Below are 15,229 nucleotides of genomic sequence, written 5' to 3' on the forward strand. Positions count from 1 at the left end.
CAGGAGGAGGCCATTCAGCCCCGTGACTCTGCTCCATCAGTTAACCAGATCGTAGCTGATCTGTACCTGAACTCCAGTTTCTTGCCTCAAATCCATAACCCTCGATCCCCTTACACAATTAAAATCTTTTCAGTCTTGAAAACTCCCCCACCTCCAGCATCCACAGCCTTGTGGGGAGATCTAATTAAACTGTATGATTTCATGCTATTAATTCAGAGATTACCTATTACTTTATAACATGAGGAAAGTGAGTTGACCACAGGTGTTATTCCCAACATAACATCGGTGACTGTGTGTAAACCGTAATCCATGGGTTCTGAATTATTCAAGGAAATGTTCAGACACAGGCACGATTCTCCGCTGCTCAGGCCAGGTGGGAGAATAGCGGGAGGGCCTCCCGACATTTTTTGCACCCTCCCGCTATTCTCCCCCAACCCCCACGCCCAACCCACGTCACGAATTGCCGCTCGCCGTTTTTTACGGCGAGCGGCGATTCTCCGCGGCCGATGGGCCGAGCGGCCGGGCCTTTACGCCCTTTTTTACACGGCAGCAAACACACCTGCTTGTTGCCATGGTAAAAACGGGCACTGGATGCACGTTTGGGGCATCCAGAGGCCCGTTTGGGGCGGGAGCACCACCATTGTGCTCGGGAGGGGACAGGCCCGCGATCGGTGCCCACCGATGGTCGGGCCTGCGTCCAAAAGGGACGCACCATTTCCCCTCCGCCGCCCGACAAGATCAAGCCGCCACATCTTGTCGGGCGGCGGTGGAGAAATGCGGAACCGCGCATGCTCGGGTTCCATCAATGGCGTGATGACGTCAGCCGCTCATGCGCGGGTTGGAGCCGGCTCCAACCTGCGCATCCGCGGCAGGCGTCATACAGACGCCAGCCACGCGTCATCTTGGCGTGCGGCCTTAACGACGGTCGTTAAGGCCGTGACGCCGTGATTCCCGGGGTCCCGCTCCTAGCCCCGATGGGGGGGGGGGGGGAGAATTGGTCCCGGGAACGGGCGTGAAGGCTGCCGTGAAACACGGCCAGTTTCACGGCAGCCTTTACGACTCTCTGCATTTGCAGAGAATCTAGTGTTTCCTTCCTGTAGAAGCCACAGCAAGTTGTTGTGTAATCTCTGTAATATATTCTGTTTGCCTACTCTACAGGGTGTATGCGGTGGAGTGCTGAGAGGAGCTGGGAAGCAGAAACTGGGGGCGATCGGTAACCTGGTTGGATATTACCTCATTGGGTTCCCCATTGGAATCTCACTGATGTTTGCTGCCAATCTTGGTGTATTTGGTAGGAACTGTAATAGTTTCCCCTTTCTGTTCTTTACAAAACATTATCCCCCTTTAGCGTACTGAAGACACCATTTAATTTCAAGACCACCTCAAGGAAAATGTGACTGGGTGTAAACTCTGTCTCTGGGGTCCGTCTTGAGTCTAGCCAGTCAGTGTGTAACTTTGGGGCCAATGCCTACCAATACTCTCGCTGTGCCGTTAGACAGGGCAACCTTCCTCCAGCAGCCATTTTTCACCTGTAGCCATAGACACTGGAATATTGGCAGGAGGAGAATATCCCTTAGACGAGTCAAGGGTCTCGTCTGAATACCAGGTAGACACATTTTAAACATGGGTCGCTGGATATTATTCAAGAGTGGGAGTCCCAGCTGAATTCTTCACGTCCCAATTCCAGGGGTGCTGAGGCCAAACGTGGGCAAGTATCTCTGTGGAGGCTGACACTAACCATCTGACAAAGCTGAGATATTCCACAGAGGAATAGAGGTGGAAGGCAAACTCAGCATCATTGTCTCCGTACTCACTGCTCCATTGTTATTTTGCAGGACTCTGGTCGGGGATGTTGATTTGTGCGTTCGTGCAGTTAATCCTCTTCCTGACAGTGATTTACAGAATCAACTGGAAAGAAGCATCCAATCAGGTAAGAGCAGATAATAAAGATACTTCATTGCACCAATTTTTCCTTTCTTCAAACCCTGTTCTCTCCTTGTGCCATGCGCTGTACTTGTCCTCTTCAGCTCTCTGCCCCAAGACAGGCCCGCCCCACAGCCTGCATCATGGGGTAGGACAAGTGGGCAGGCACCCGAATGCACCCCAGCCGGAACCGGGATCGAACCCGGCGCCAATCTAATCCGCACCGACTGTCCAACCAACGGAGCCAATGGCCCCTCAAGGTGTCTAAGCTCTGTTGGAAGCTCACTCTTTTACATGTTGTAGTCTGGAACCGGGGATAGCGATGGTAGAGGCTCCAATTTGCATTTCCATGTATGGGCAGCACGGTAGCATGGTGGTTAGCATAAATGCTTCACAGCGTCAGGGTCCCAGGTTCGATTCCCAGCTGGGTCACTGTCTGTGCGGAGTCTGCACGTCCTCCCCGTGTGTGCGTGGGTTTCCTCCGGGTGCTCCGGTTTCCTCCCACAGTCCAAAGATGTGCGGGTTAGGTGGATTGGCCATGCTAAATTGCCCGTAGTGTAAAAAGTAAGGTTAAGGGGGGGGGGGGGGGGGGGGGTGGGTTACGGGTATAGGGTGGATATGTGGGTTTGAGTAGGGTGATCATTGCTCGGCACAACATTGAGGGCCGAAGGGCCTGTTCTGTGCTGTACTGTTCTATGTTCTATGGTTGACCGGGAATTGCTCCCGCTCTTCTGGCCTGCCATTGACATGTGATGGAAGGATGGACAAGTTGCCACTCAACCTTTTGGGTGTGTTATGAACGCACCTCCCTTGGCCATCCAGTCCCGGAGTGGACGTTGAACTTGAAGCTTCTGGCTCAGAGACGGGCTGCTACCACCACTCCACAAATCTTTCCTTTGGAGTGGTTACTATGCCACCCAAAAGGTACAGTGTAAATTCGTCTCCTTGTTACTCCACTTAAACTGACAGCAGCTTTGGGAGTCAGCGTCTGTGCAGAATGAAGTGGAAATCCAAAAGGTGTTGTCAGTTAGGACTACATTCACTCCGAGTTCCCGCAGACTGTAATCTCCATTGCAATCTCCAATTGGCGAGAACCACTATTACAAAGCCGTTACAGCGCAGAAGGAAGCTATTTAGCTCATCGCGACTCTCCAAACAGAGCATCAAGGCTCAGTGCCATTTCCCTGCCTTTTCCCGGCATCCCTGCGCATTGTTTCAATTCAAATAATCATCTAATGCCCTCATTAATTCTTTGATTGGACCTGCCTCCATCACACTTCCAGGCCGTGTATTCCAGACCCGAACCACGCATTGTGCGAAAAAGATTTTCCTCATATCTTTCTTCTTTAAGGGAGTGCTGAGGGTTTTGGCCAAGGGTGATATCATGACCAGTACAGGCTTGGAGGGCCGAAGGGCCTGTTCCTGTGCAGTATTTGTTTTTGTTCTTTGTTCTTTATCACATTTGTTTCTTTTGCAAATTTCTTTAAATCTGTGCCCTCTTGTCCTTGATCCATTTACAAATGGAAACGGTTTCGTCCTATCTACTCTGTCCAGCCACCTCATGATTTTGAACATGGGTGGCACCTTGGCAAAGGGGGTTAGCATTGCTACCTCACAGCGCCAGGAACTCGTGGTCACTTCCGGCCTTGGGTGACCGTCTGTGTGGAGTTTGCACATTCTCCCCGTGTCTGTGTTGGGGGTTCCTCCAGGTGTCCCGTTTTCCTCCCACAGTCCAAAAGAAGTGCAGGATAGATGGATTGGCCATGCTAAATTGCCTCTTAGTGTCCACAGGTTAGTTGGGGTTCCTGGGCGAGGGTGGGGGTTGCGGCCCTGGGTGTACTCTTTCAGGGGATGGGTGCGGACCCGATGGGCTGAAAGGCCTTTTCTGCACAGTAAAGATTCTCTAATTCTATCTCTGTCAAATCTCCTCTTGGCCTCCTTCTCTCCAGGGAGAACCGTCCCAACCTCTCCAACCTGGCCTCATAACTGAAGTTTCTCATCCTGGGAATCAATTGAGTCAACCTCTTCTGCACTCTCTCCAATGCGTTCACGTTCTTCCTATAGCATGGCGCCCAGAACTGCACGCAAAACTCCAGCTGAGGTCTAACTAGTGTCTTATATAAGTTCAGGATGACCTCCTTGTTTTTCTATTCTATGCTCCTATAAGTCTCAGGTTTCAAACCCCAGACCCTGACGAGGGGCTTTTCACAGCAACTTCATTTGAAGCCTACTTGTGACAATAAGCCATTTTCATTCATTTTTTTCATTTCATAGTGAGGCATAAACTGAGTTTGCAACAGCGTACCAACTCCAGAATTACTCATAAACAACCTCACCAGCCCGGAAAAGCTAACTGTATGTTTATAGGATGTCAAATGTCTCCACAACGATTCTTTGTTTTAGCTTCTGTCATGATGTAGTCATACATTTAAATTGCTATCTGAAAATTAATGATTTTAAATGCTTTTAATGTCCGGTTTGGCGTGTGCGACTTCATCAGGGTTCTTTCAATGCTTGCTGACGTCACCACGACTGCTGACACAGCTCCTTGATGTGGCGGCAGATTTGAACTGCGTTAGGGAAAGGGGGGAATTCCCCTCCACAGCAATCGCTAGATCCCCAGATCGCGGTTCGGTGTCAGTGGAGAGTGTTCTTCCGTAGCCACTGGCAACGAAGGTCCAGACCAATATGTTTGCCTTGAAATGCCAGTTCTTCAGACTAGGCTTAATGTGCAACTTGCATTAAACTAATTCCCACCAGGGGCAGATTTACCCAGCCGGATCGGCGCAGGCTGGGAGGGCCGAAGGGCCTGTTCCTGTGCTGTAATTTTCTTTGTTCTTTGTTCTTTGTTGGCTTTCACAATGGTTTTGTGCTTTGTTGAAAGGCTCTGGTTAATGCGGGTGTGACAAAAGATGTGGACACCTCAAACAGCGCCGCTGGTGGTCAAACCCAGGAAATCTCAACAGGTAAGAAAGAATGGTGTACAGTCTTTAAATCACTTTCCAATTATCAAATACGATGGAGTGAGAAACATTTATGGTAGGCTTTCATTACACAAGTCAAAGTGATAATTCATCTGCCAAACGAAATTGTGCTGCAAGAAATTCCCACTGTCAAAGATGCTCTGGCTATCTGCTGTAATTAAGCACCCCACCCTGATTCACCCCCCTCCCCACCATCCTACTGCTCCCCCCCCCCCCTCCCCAGTTTAAAGTCCATCTCCTGTTGGAGGTCGGTAAAGCAACACTATCTTTAAAATCTAAGGGCTGTGATTCGTGCATAGATACGGAGGCCGGCGCGGTGGCACAGTGGTTAGCACTGCTGTCTCACATCTCCATGACCTCGGTTCGATTCCGGCCTCGGGTGACTGTGCGGAGTTTGCACTTTCTCCTCACGTCTGCGTGGGTATCCCCCGGGCGCTCCGGTTTCCTCCCACGGTCCAAAGATGTGCAGGTTAGGTGGATTGGCCACGCTAAATTGCCCCTTAGTCAGGTTGGGTTACGAGGATAAGGTGTAGGCGTGGGCTGAAATAGGGTGCTCTTTCCCAGGGCCGGTGCGGACTCGATGGGCCGAAAGGCCTCCTTCTGCACTGATGATTTAATGATTCTAGTGCGCAGTCAATTCCAGCCCCATTTGATCGGAGTCTTATTTTAAAATACCTGAGGACTTTGGCCGAGCCCAATAAACTGCAGTCATTCGGTTTGTAAATTTTAACACAAATAATCTTTTGTTATTTAACAGTAATATAACTAAAGTGACAAAAATGTAACCGACTACCAGATACCCCTTTCCCAAACCTCCCTCTTTCTAAATACCTCCACTGTCTATGCACACACACACAGACAGATGACACAGAGGGGAAGGGTGGTTGAGTGGTAAAGGAAGTTATTGAGAAAAATAAAAGGATAAGGGATCTCTGATGCACCAAGATGGCTTCCAGTTTATGGGCCTTCATATGTCCATCCTGCCATCCTGGGAGTTAGTCTGGTGAACCTTCGCTGGACACCCTCAACAGCAAGAATGTCCTTCCACAAACTAGGGGACCAAAACTGCTCACCATACTGAAGGTGTGGCCTCACCAGGGCCCTGTATAACTGCAGCAAGACATCCCTACTTCTATACTCAAATCCTCTCGCTATGAGGGCCAGAATGCCATTAGCTTTCCTCGCTGCCTGCTGTACCTGCATGCCAACCCTCGCTGCCTGCTGTACCTGCATGCCAACCTTCACCGCCAACTGTACCTGCATGCCAACCTTCACCGCCTGCTGTACCTGCATGCCAACCCTCACCGCCTGCTGTACCTGCATGCCAACCTTCAGCGACTGTTCCACTATGACACCCAGGTCTCGTTTCACTTCCCTTTTTCCTAAACTACCACCATTCGGATAATAATCTGCCTTCCTGTTTTTGCCACCAAGGCGGATAACCTCATATTTACCCACATCATATTGCATTTGCCAAATAAATGACCACGGACCAATCTGTACAAGTCACCCTGCAGCCTTTTTGCATCCTCCTCACAGCCACACACTGCCACCCAGCTTTGTGTTGTCCGCAAATTTGGAGATATTGCATTCAATTCCTTCGTCCAAATCATTAATGTATATATTGAACAGCTAGGGTCCCAGCACTGAACCCTGCGGTACCCCACTAGTCACTGCCTGCCACTCTGAAAAGGACCCGTTTATTCCCACTCTCTGTACTTATAACTTTTCAATGTGACTTTATTTCACAGATGTTGACACAGGAAACAGTGCAGCGAATCCCATTCCCAATGTTTGTGAATTGGAACCAAAGACAAACAATGGCCGGGTCACAGATGAGTTTTCCATTGTGGACGCCGGAGTCACCACGGTTGGAGAAATCCTGTCCACAAAACAACTGATCATTCGTCGTGGCCTGGCCTTCCTTTCAGGCCCACTCATCCTGGCAATTGGACTGGCGACACACTTTAGTCTTGAAAAGGCCCGTAGACCCCAGTGAACATTGTAGAGACAAAGCAAGATTATTGTCTACAGCATTAACAGTAAGACTGTGACTCAAAGGACAACACAGGGCAAAGTTGACACAAACCTGTTGCTACCGATGAATTCAAATCAACAGGCAAATAAATTATAAATGAATAATTATGATCAGATTTCCATATGTCTCATGAACAGTTGAAATTTCAATTGGATAGTGTCAAGCTGTGAGGTTCGAAAGCACCATTTTCCCATTCAGTTAATGTACCAGAGTCCCAGTGAGCAAGCTATCATTTTTGTGACAAGAGTTGGAAACTAGAGAGAGCTGCATGACATAGTCATACCCATGACCCATGACCCAACATCCCAGAATCCTGCATCTCTCGCCTCTGGATACGTTTCGTCCTCGCAGTAGAATAGATTATCCAGATTTTGGGGTCTAGTCAGAGGCAGTCATTTGCGAGGACGTGGCCATGGGACTCTTCAACATTGAACCAAGACTCCATGCAGCTTCTGGTCAAACGTAAGGTAAGGAAACCTCCTGCTGACCAGCGACCTCCTAACATCAGATGGTGAATAGGTATTGCATGATGGTCAACACCAGACGCAGCAAACACTGTGGGTGGAATGAGCACAAAGCATACTTTCGCTCTGAAGCTTCTATGTCCATTACCGGGTTGCTCGGTAGTGCCACTATTGATCAAACTAACTGTGCCCTGGAGGATGCAAATGGCCGTCAGAGCCTATGTCATGTGACGACATAACCCCGCCCACAAGAAAAGTGTCATAATATACACCAGTATATCATGGTGCAGACACACACTGATGGACACACCCAGGGACCAATCAACATGTACAACCACCGCAGCCAATCACTAGTTAGAATACACACACTATAAGGCAGAGAGCACCACGGTTCCCGCTCATTCTGGGTGCTGTCTCGGAGTGTAACAAGAACTCATTCAGCCCAGCACAGACTCACAACACGTGCTGAGAGAATCAACTGGTTCGGACAAGGCTTAGGTCTCTAGTTTAAGTTAGCATCATGTAAACCCACAGTCATCGTGTGTTAGTTAGTTAGAAGTTAGTTAAAACTGAGTTGAAGTTTCATCAGTGTTGGAAGTGTCTGTTCATCTCTCAAGACCACACTAGCCAACACTTCAGAAAGAAAATAGTTGACTTTGGCTTCGCCAATCGACCTGTTGCAGGTGCATCTATCCATGACGGTGTTGGGTGGACAGTCCTTGTGGAGAGAAAGTCCTGCCTTCATACCAAGGAAACTCTCCACCGTGTTATTTGGCATTGCCGTGCTTTGCGAATGAAATCACGTCACAGCTAAAGAGCGCAATTGAAAGAGATGTGGAATATTACAAATTAATACATTCCGTCACTGCAGAACCATGAGTAACAAAGTGGACAGGTTGCTGAGTAATAGAGCTCAAGTGGTGGAATGTAGTTTGGAGGGTTACCATGGTAATACAGCAAGGCGTTCTGGCCGGCAGCCCAATTGACCAAGACGCAGAAAAGACATGAGGATGAGGCAGAGGAGAAAACGTGTTTTGTGTTCAATACTGTGCCTTTCACAACCTGAGGAGGCCCCAAAGCATTTTAAAGGCAATGAACTATTTTTGAAACGTAGTCATTGTTGTAATGCGGGAAATACACCAGTCAGTTCTCACATTGCAAGCTCTGACAGCCAGCCGTCTCCTAATGATACTGGTCGAGGGAGAAACAAGAGCCAGGACACCCAGGAGTGCTCCCTGACTCTTCTCTGAAACAGTGCCACAGGATCCTTTGCATCTACTTGAGATGCCAGACAAGACTTCCGCCCAAATTTGAGGAAGCGTCGTAGTCTCCAAGCGGAGTTTGATATATTGACCACCCGGAAAGCGGAGGCGCAGTGGAGGAGGGCGCAGGGGGCGGTATATGAGTATGGGGAGAAGGCAAGTCGGATGCTGGCCCACCAGCTCCGGAAGCGGGAGGCGGCGAGGGAGATAGGGGGAATTAGAGATGTAGGAGGGAGTCTGGTGCGTAGTGCAAGGGGCATTAACGGGGTGTTCAGGACCTTTTATGAGGAGTTGTACCGGTCGGTGCCCCCTGGGGAGAAGGGTGGGATGGACCACTTCTTGGACAAGCTGCATTTCCCGAGAGTGGGGGAGGAGCGGGCGGAGGGTCTGGGGGTCCCAATCGAGTTGGAGGAGCTGATCAAGGCAATGGGGCGTATGCAGTCAGGGAAGGCACCGGGGCCTGATGGGTTCCCGGCGGAATTTTACAAGAAGTTTTCAGACCTGTTGGGCCCGCTGTTAGTGCGGACCCTGAATGAGGTAAGGGGGGGGGGGGGGGGCCTTTTCCCCCCGACGATGTCCAGAGCATTAATTTCTTTGATTTTGAAGCGGGATAAGGACCCTCTCCAGTGTGGATCTTACAGGCCAATCTCGCTCCTCAATGTGGACGGGAAGCTGCTGGCCAAGATACTGGCCGGGAGGGTGGAGGATGTGGTCCCGCAGGTCAGTCACGAGGACAAAACGGGTTTTGTGAAGGGGAGGCAGCTGAATGTCAATGTGCAGCGGCTTTTTAACGTCATAATGATGTCGGCGGTGGGACAGGGAGGCGGAGATAGTGGCATCGATGGATGCGGAGAAAGCTTTCGATAGGGTGGAGTCGAGCTACCTGTGGGAGGTGTTGAGGAGATTTGGGTTTGGTGAGGGATTCATTAGCTGGGTGAGGTTGCTGTATAGTGCTCCGGTGGCGAGCGTGGTGATGAATGGGAGGAGGTCGGAGGACTTTCAATTGTCCCAGGGGACGAGGCAGGGGTGCCCCTTGTCTCCCCTGCTCTTCGCGTTGGCGATCAAACCCCTGGCCATGGCTCTGAGGGAATCGAGGAACTGGAGGGGGATTGTGCGGGGATGGGAGGAGGGGGGGGGGGGGGGGGGGGGGGAGGGGGGGGGGGGGAGGAGCACCGGCTGTCACTGTACGCGGACGATTTACTGCTGTACATTGCGGATCCGGCGGGGGGGATGCCAGAGGTGATGAGGATTCTCGGGGAGTTTGGAGACTTCTCTGGCTATAAGCTCAATGTGGGCAAGAGTGAGCTGTTCGTGGTGCATATGGGTGACCAGGAGAAAGAGATAGGGGAGCTCCCACTGAAAAGGGCAGAGAGGAGCTTCAGATACCTGGGAGTCCAGATAGCCAGGAGCTGGGGGGCCCTGCATAGGATAAACTTCACGAGGCTGGTGGAGCAGGTGGAGGAGGAGTTCAGGAGGTGGGATGTGTTGCCACTCTCCCTAGTGGGCAGGGTCCAGTCGGTTAAGATGACGGTGCTCCCGAAGTTTTTGTTTCTCTTCCAATGTTTACCCATTATGATTCCAAAGGCTTTCTTTAGGAGGGTTAACGGGAGTATTACGGGGTTTGTGTGGGAGCATAAGACCCCGAGGGTGAGGGGGGTATTTCTGGAGCGAGGCAGGGAGGTGGGTGGATTGGCACTGTGCAACCTGTGTGGGTATTACTGGGCTGCGAACGTGGCAATGATTCGTAGGTGGGTGATGGAGGGGGAGGGAGCCGCATGGAAGAGGATGGAGGCGGCGTCTTGTGTGGGCACGAGTTTAGAGGCGTTGGTGACGGCCCCGTTGCCGCCGCTCCCCCCCCCCCCCCCCCCCCCGGCAAGGTACTCTTCGAGTCCGGTGGTGGTGGCTGCCCTCAAAATCTGGAGGCAGTGGAGGAGGCACAGGGGGGAAGTGAAGGCCTCGGTTTGGGTTTGGTCCCCAATACGGGGGAACCATCGGTTTGTACCAGGGAGGATAGATGGAGGGTTTTTGAGCTGGCATAGGGTAGGTATCAGGCGGATGGGGGACCTCTTCCTAGACGGGAAGTTTGCGACCTTAGAGAAGTTGGAGGGGAAGTGGGGTCTCCCCCCAGGGAATACCTTTAGGTATATGCAGATTAGGGTGTTTGTTAGGTGGCAGGTGGCGGAGTTTCTGCTATTACCGCCAAGGGGGGTTCAGGATAGGGTGCTCTCGGGGACGTGGGTCGGTGAGGGTAGGATCTCTGCAATTTATCAGGTGATGCAGGAGGGGGAGGAGGCCTCGGTGGAGGAGCTGAAAGCGAAGTGGGAAGAGGAGCTGGGGGAGGCGATTGACGAGGGGACGCGGGCGGACACCCTGGGGAGGGTGAATTCTTCCTCTTCTTGCACACGGCTTAGTCTAATCCAGCTAAAGGTGCTGCATAGGGCGCATATGACTGGGACCAGGCTGAGCCGGTTCTTTGGGGGTGAGAACAGGTGTGGCAGGTGTTCAGGGAGCCCAGCGAATCACACCCACATGTTCTGGGCGTGTCCGGCGTTGGAGGGTTTCTGGAAGGGGGTGGCGGGGACCTTGTCCAGGGTGGTTGGCTCCAGGGTGGAACCGGGCTGGGGGCTCGCTATTTGTGGGGTAGCATCAGAGCCGGGAGTGCAGGAGGCGAGAGAGGCCGGTATTCTGGCCTTTGCGTCCCTAGTAGCCTGGCGCCGGATTCTTTTACAGTGGAGGGTCGCAAAGCCCCCGAGCTCGGAATCCTGGGTCAGTGACATGGCTGGGTTCATTAAACTGGAAAGGGTCAAGTTTGCCCTGAGGGGGTCGGTGCAAGGGTTCTTCCGGCGGTGGCAGCCTTTTCTTGATTTCCTGGCGGAGCATTAGAGGGTGGTCAACTTCAGCAGCAACCCGGGGGTGGGGGGGCGGGGGGGGGCGGGGCTATGGGTTCGTTATGGAGGTTTGTTCTTATGGTTCTATGTTTATTATTCTTTCTTATTGTTAATTTATTGTTTTTGTTTGGTTGGTGGCGTTATTAATTTTTTCTTTTCGTTGTTGGGATAAAATTTGTTGTTGGAAAATTTGAATGAAAATTATTTTTATAAAAAAGACTTCCGCCCAAAGGGACTTGGGAGTCCTTGTTCACGATTCTCTTAAGGTTGATGTGAAGGTTCAGACGGCAGTTAAGAAGGCAAATGCAATGTTAGCATTCATGTCAAGAGGGCTCGAATACAAGACCAGGGATGGACTTCTGAGGCTGTAAAAGGCTCTGGTCAGACCCCATTTGGAGTATTGTGAGCAGTTTTGGGCCCTGTATCTAAGGAAGGATGTGCTGGCCTTGGAAAGGGTCCAGAGGAGGTTCACAAGAATGATTCCGGGAATGAAGAACTTGTCATTTGAGGAACGGTTGAGGACTCTGGGTCTGTACCCGTTGGTGTTTAGAAGGATGAGGGGGGAATCTTATTGAAACTTACAGGATACTGCGAGGCCTGGATAGAGTGGACTTGGAGAGGATGTTTCCTCTTGTAGGAAAAACTAGAACCAGAGGACACCATCTCAGACTAAAGGGACGATCCTTTAAAACAGAGATGAGGAGGGGTTTCTTCAGCCAGAGGGTGGTGAATCTGTGGAACTCTTTGCCGCAGAAGGCTGTGGAGGCCAAATCACTGAGTGTCTTTAAGACAGAGATAGATAGGTTCTTGATTAATATGGGGATCAGGGGTTATGGGGAGAAGGCAGGAGAATGGGGATGAGAAAAATATCAGCCATGATTGAATGGCGGAGCAGACTCGATGGGCTGAGTGGCCTAATTCTGCTCCTATTTCTTATGGTCTTTTGGTCTTGTGGTCTTAATGTTGTCTCACTCATCAGACGGCAATGTAGCATTCCTTCAGAGCTCAGCTAGACTTTCCACTCAAATATTTCTAATGGACTAGACTCAGAGGAAATACCCACAAAACCACAACTTTCACCTCACGGACACATGGGATTGAATGTTGGGAGCTCTGGAGCTGCGGATGGATTCACTTTGGAACATCCACCATGCTGAGGAAGTCGTGGATAGCACGTTCAGTGAGTTGGTCACACCGCAGTTAACATTTACTGAAGGAGATAGGAAATGGGCAACACCAGACAGAGGAGGAGTAGGAAGGCAATGCAGGGGTCCCCTGCGGTCGTCTCCCTCCAAAACCGATACACCCTTTTGGTTACTGTTGGGAGAGATGGGTCACTAGGGGAAGGTGGCAGCAGCCAAGTTCATGGAACCTTGGCTGGCTCTTCTGCACAGGAGGGCAGGAAAAAGAGTGGCAGTGCTATAGTGATAGGGGGCTCAATGGTAAGGGGAGCAGACAGGCGTTTCTGCGGATGCAATCGAGACTCCAGGATGGTATGTTCTCTCTCTGGTGCAAGCATCAAGGATGTCCCGGAGAGGCTGCAGGATATTTTGGAGGGGGAGGGGGAGCAGCCAGCTATGGTGGTGCATATAGGCACCAACGATATAGGTAAAAAATGTGATGAGGTCCTACAAGCTGAATTTAGGGAGTTAGGAGTTAAAATAAATAGTAGGACCTCAAAGGTAGTCATCTCAGGATTGCTACCAGTGCCACGTGCTAGTCAGGGTAGGAATGTCAGGATAGGTAGGATGAATACGTAGCTTGAGAGATGGTGCAAGAGAGAGGGATTCAAATTGCTGGGACATTGGAACCGGTTCTGGGGGAGATGGGACCAATACAAACTGGATGGTCTGCACCTGGGCAGGACTGGAACCAATGTCCTTGGGGGAGGGTTTGCTAGCACTGTTGGGGATGGTTTAAACTATCGTGGCAGGGGGATGGGAATCAATGCAGGAAGTCAGAGGGAATTAAAGTGGGGACAGAAACAAATGGCAGTAAGGAGAAAAGTGAAAGGCAGGGAAACCAAAGTCAAAAATCAAAAAGGGCCACAGTACAGAGTACAGAGGCTGTGGAGAACTCAGTGAATGGGTCCAGTAAGGTTCAGATAACTAAAACACAGAGAGATTACAAAACATGACCGGACAGATGGTCTGAGAAAGCAGGGCAGAGAGCAAGGGACGTCTAGATTAAACTGCATTTATTTCAATGCAAGAGGCCTGATGGGCAAGGCAGATGAACTCAGGCCATGGATGGGTGCATGAGACTGGGATATGATAGCTGTTACTGAAACATGGCTAAGGGAGGGGCAGGGCTGGCAGCTCAATGCTCATGGGTACAGATGCGATAGTAAAGATAGTACAGGAGTCAAGAGAGGAGGGGGAGTTGCGTTTTTGATTAAGGAGAATATCACGGCATTACTGAGAAGGGACATAGCTGAGGGTTCGCCCACTGAGTCTATATGGGTAGAACTGAAAAATAAAAACTTTACTATACGACTGTACTCTCGGCCCCCAGATAGCGGGAAATTGAGGAGCGAATATGTAAGGAGATTACAGATAGCTGCAAGAAAAATAGGGTGGTAATAGTTGGAGACTTTAACTTACCCAACATTGAGTGGGATAGCCAGAGCATTGGAGATAAATTTGTTGAGTGTATTCAGAAGGAATTTCTCATTCAGTATGTGGATGGCCGACTGGAGAGGGGGCAAAACGTGACCTCCTCTTGGGAAATAAGGAAGCGTAGGTAACAGAAGTGTTAGTGAGTGATCACTTTGGGCCAGGCCCACAATGCCATTAGTTTTAAGATAGCTATGGAGAATGATAGGTCTGACCCAAAAGTTAAAATTCTAAATTGGAGCAAGGCCAATTTTGATGGCATTAGACAGGAACTTTCAAAAGTAGATTGGGGAGCCTGTTTACAGGCAAAGGATGGCTGGGAAGTGGGAGGCTTTAAAAAGTGTGTTAACCAGTGTTCAGGGTTAACATTCCTTTTAGAGTGAAGGGCAAGGCTGGAAGAAGTAGGGAACCCTGGATGATTCGGGATATTGAGGCCCTGGTCAAAATGAAGAAGGAGGCATATGGCATGCTTGGGCAGCTGGGATCAAGTGGATCCATTGAAGAGTATAGAGGTTGTCGGAGTAGAGTTAAGAGAGAAATCAGGAGGGCAAAAAGTGGACATGAGGTTGCTTTGGTAGCTAAGGCAAAGGAGAATCCAAAGAGCTTCTACAGATACATAAAGGGCAAAAAAGTAACTAGGTAGAGAGTAGGGCCTCTTACGAATCTACAAGGTCATCTATGTGCGGATCCATAAGAGATGGGGACATCCTAAAGTAATATTTCTCATCGGTATTTACTATTGAGAAACGCATGTATGTTAGGGACTTGGGAAATAAATAGTGATGTCTTGGGGAGTGTAAATATTACACAGAAGGAAGTGTTGGAAGTCTTAAAGTGCATCAAGGTAGATAAGTCCCCGGGACCTGATGAAACATAGACATAGAATTTACAGTGCAGGAGGCCATTCGGCCCATCGAGTCTGCACCGGCTCCTGGAAAGAGCACCCTACCCAAGGTTAACACCTCCACCCTATCCCCATAACCCAGTAACCCCACAACCCAGTAACCCCACCCAACACTAAGGGCAATTTTGGACACTAAGGGCAATTTATCATG

The 15,229-nt window shown here is 50.3% G+C and overlaps 1 protein-coding gene across 1 annotated transcript in view; it reads left to right on the forward strand.

Annotated features, from left to right (window-relative positions):
- Positions 1 to 7,289, forward strand: part of LOC119974341 (multidrug and toxin extrusion protein 1-like) — a 48,510-nt gene extending 41,221 nt beyond the window's left edge. The window contains exons 14-17 of the mRNA XM_038813113.1: positions 1,159 to 1,291; positions 1,836 to 1,930; positions 4,808 to 4,889; positions 6,659 to 7,289. Coding sequence (XP_038669041.1) covers positions 1,159 to 1,291; positions 1,836 to 1,930; positions 4,808 to 4,889; positions 6,659 to 6,906 — 558 coding nt within the window. The 3' untranslated portion in view covers positions 6,907 to 7,289. The remainder of the gene's footprint in view (positions 1 to 1,158; positions 1,292 to 1,835; positions 1,931 to 4,807; positions 4,890 to 6,658) is intronic.
- The last annotated feature ends 7,940 nt before the right edge of the window (positions 7,290 to 15,229 follow it).

Source organism: Scyliorhinus canicula, chromosome 12, assembly GCF_902713615.1.
Source record: "Scyliorhinus canicula chromosome 12, sScyCan1.1, whole genome shotgun sequence".
In the NCBI taxonomy this organism is placed as follows: Eukaryota; Metazoa; Chordata; class Chondrichthyes; order Carcharhiniformes; family Scyliorhinidae; genus Scyliorhinus; species Scyliorhinus canicula.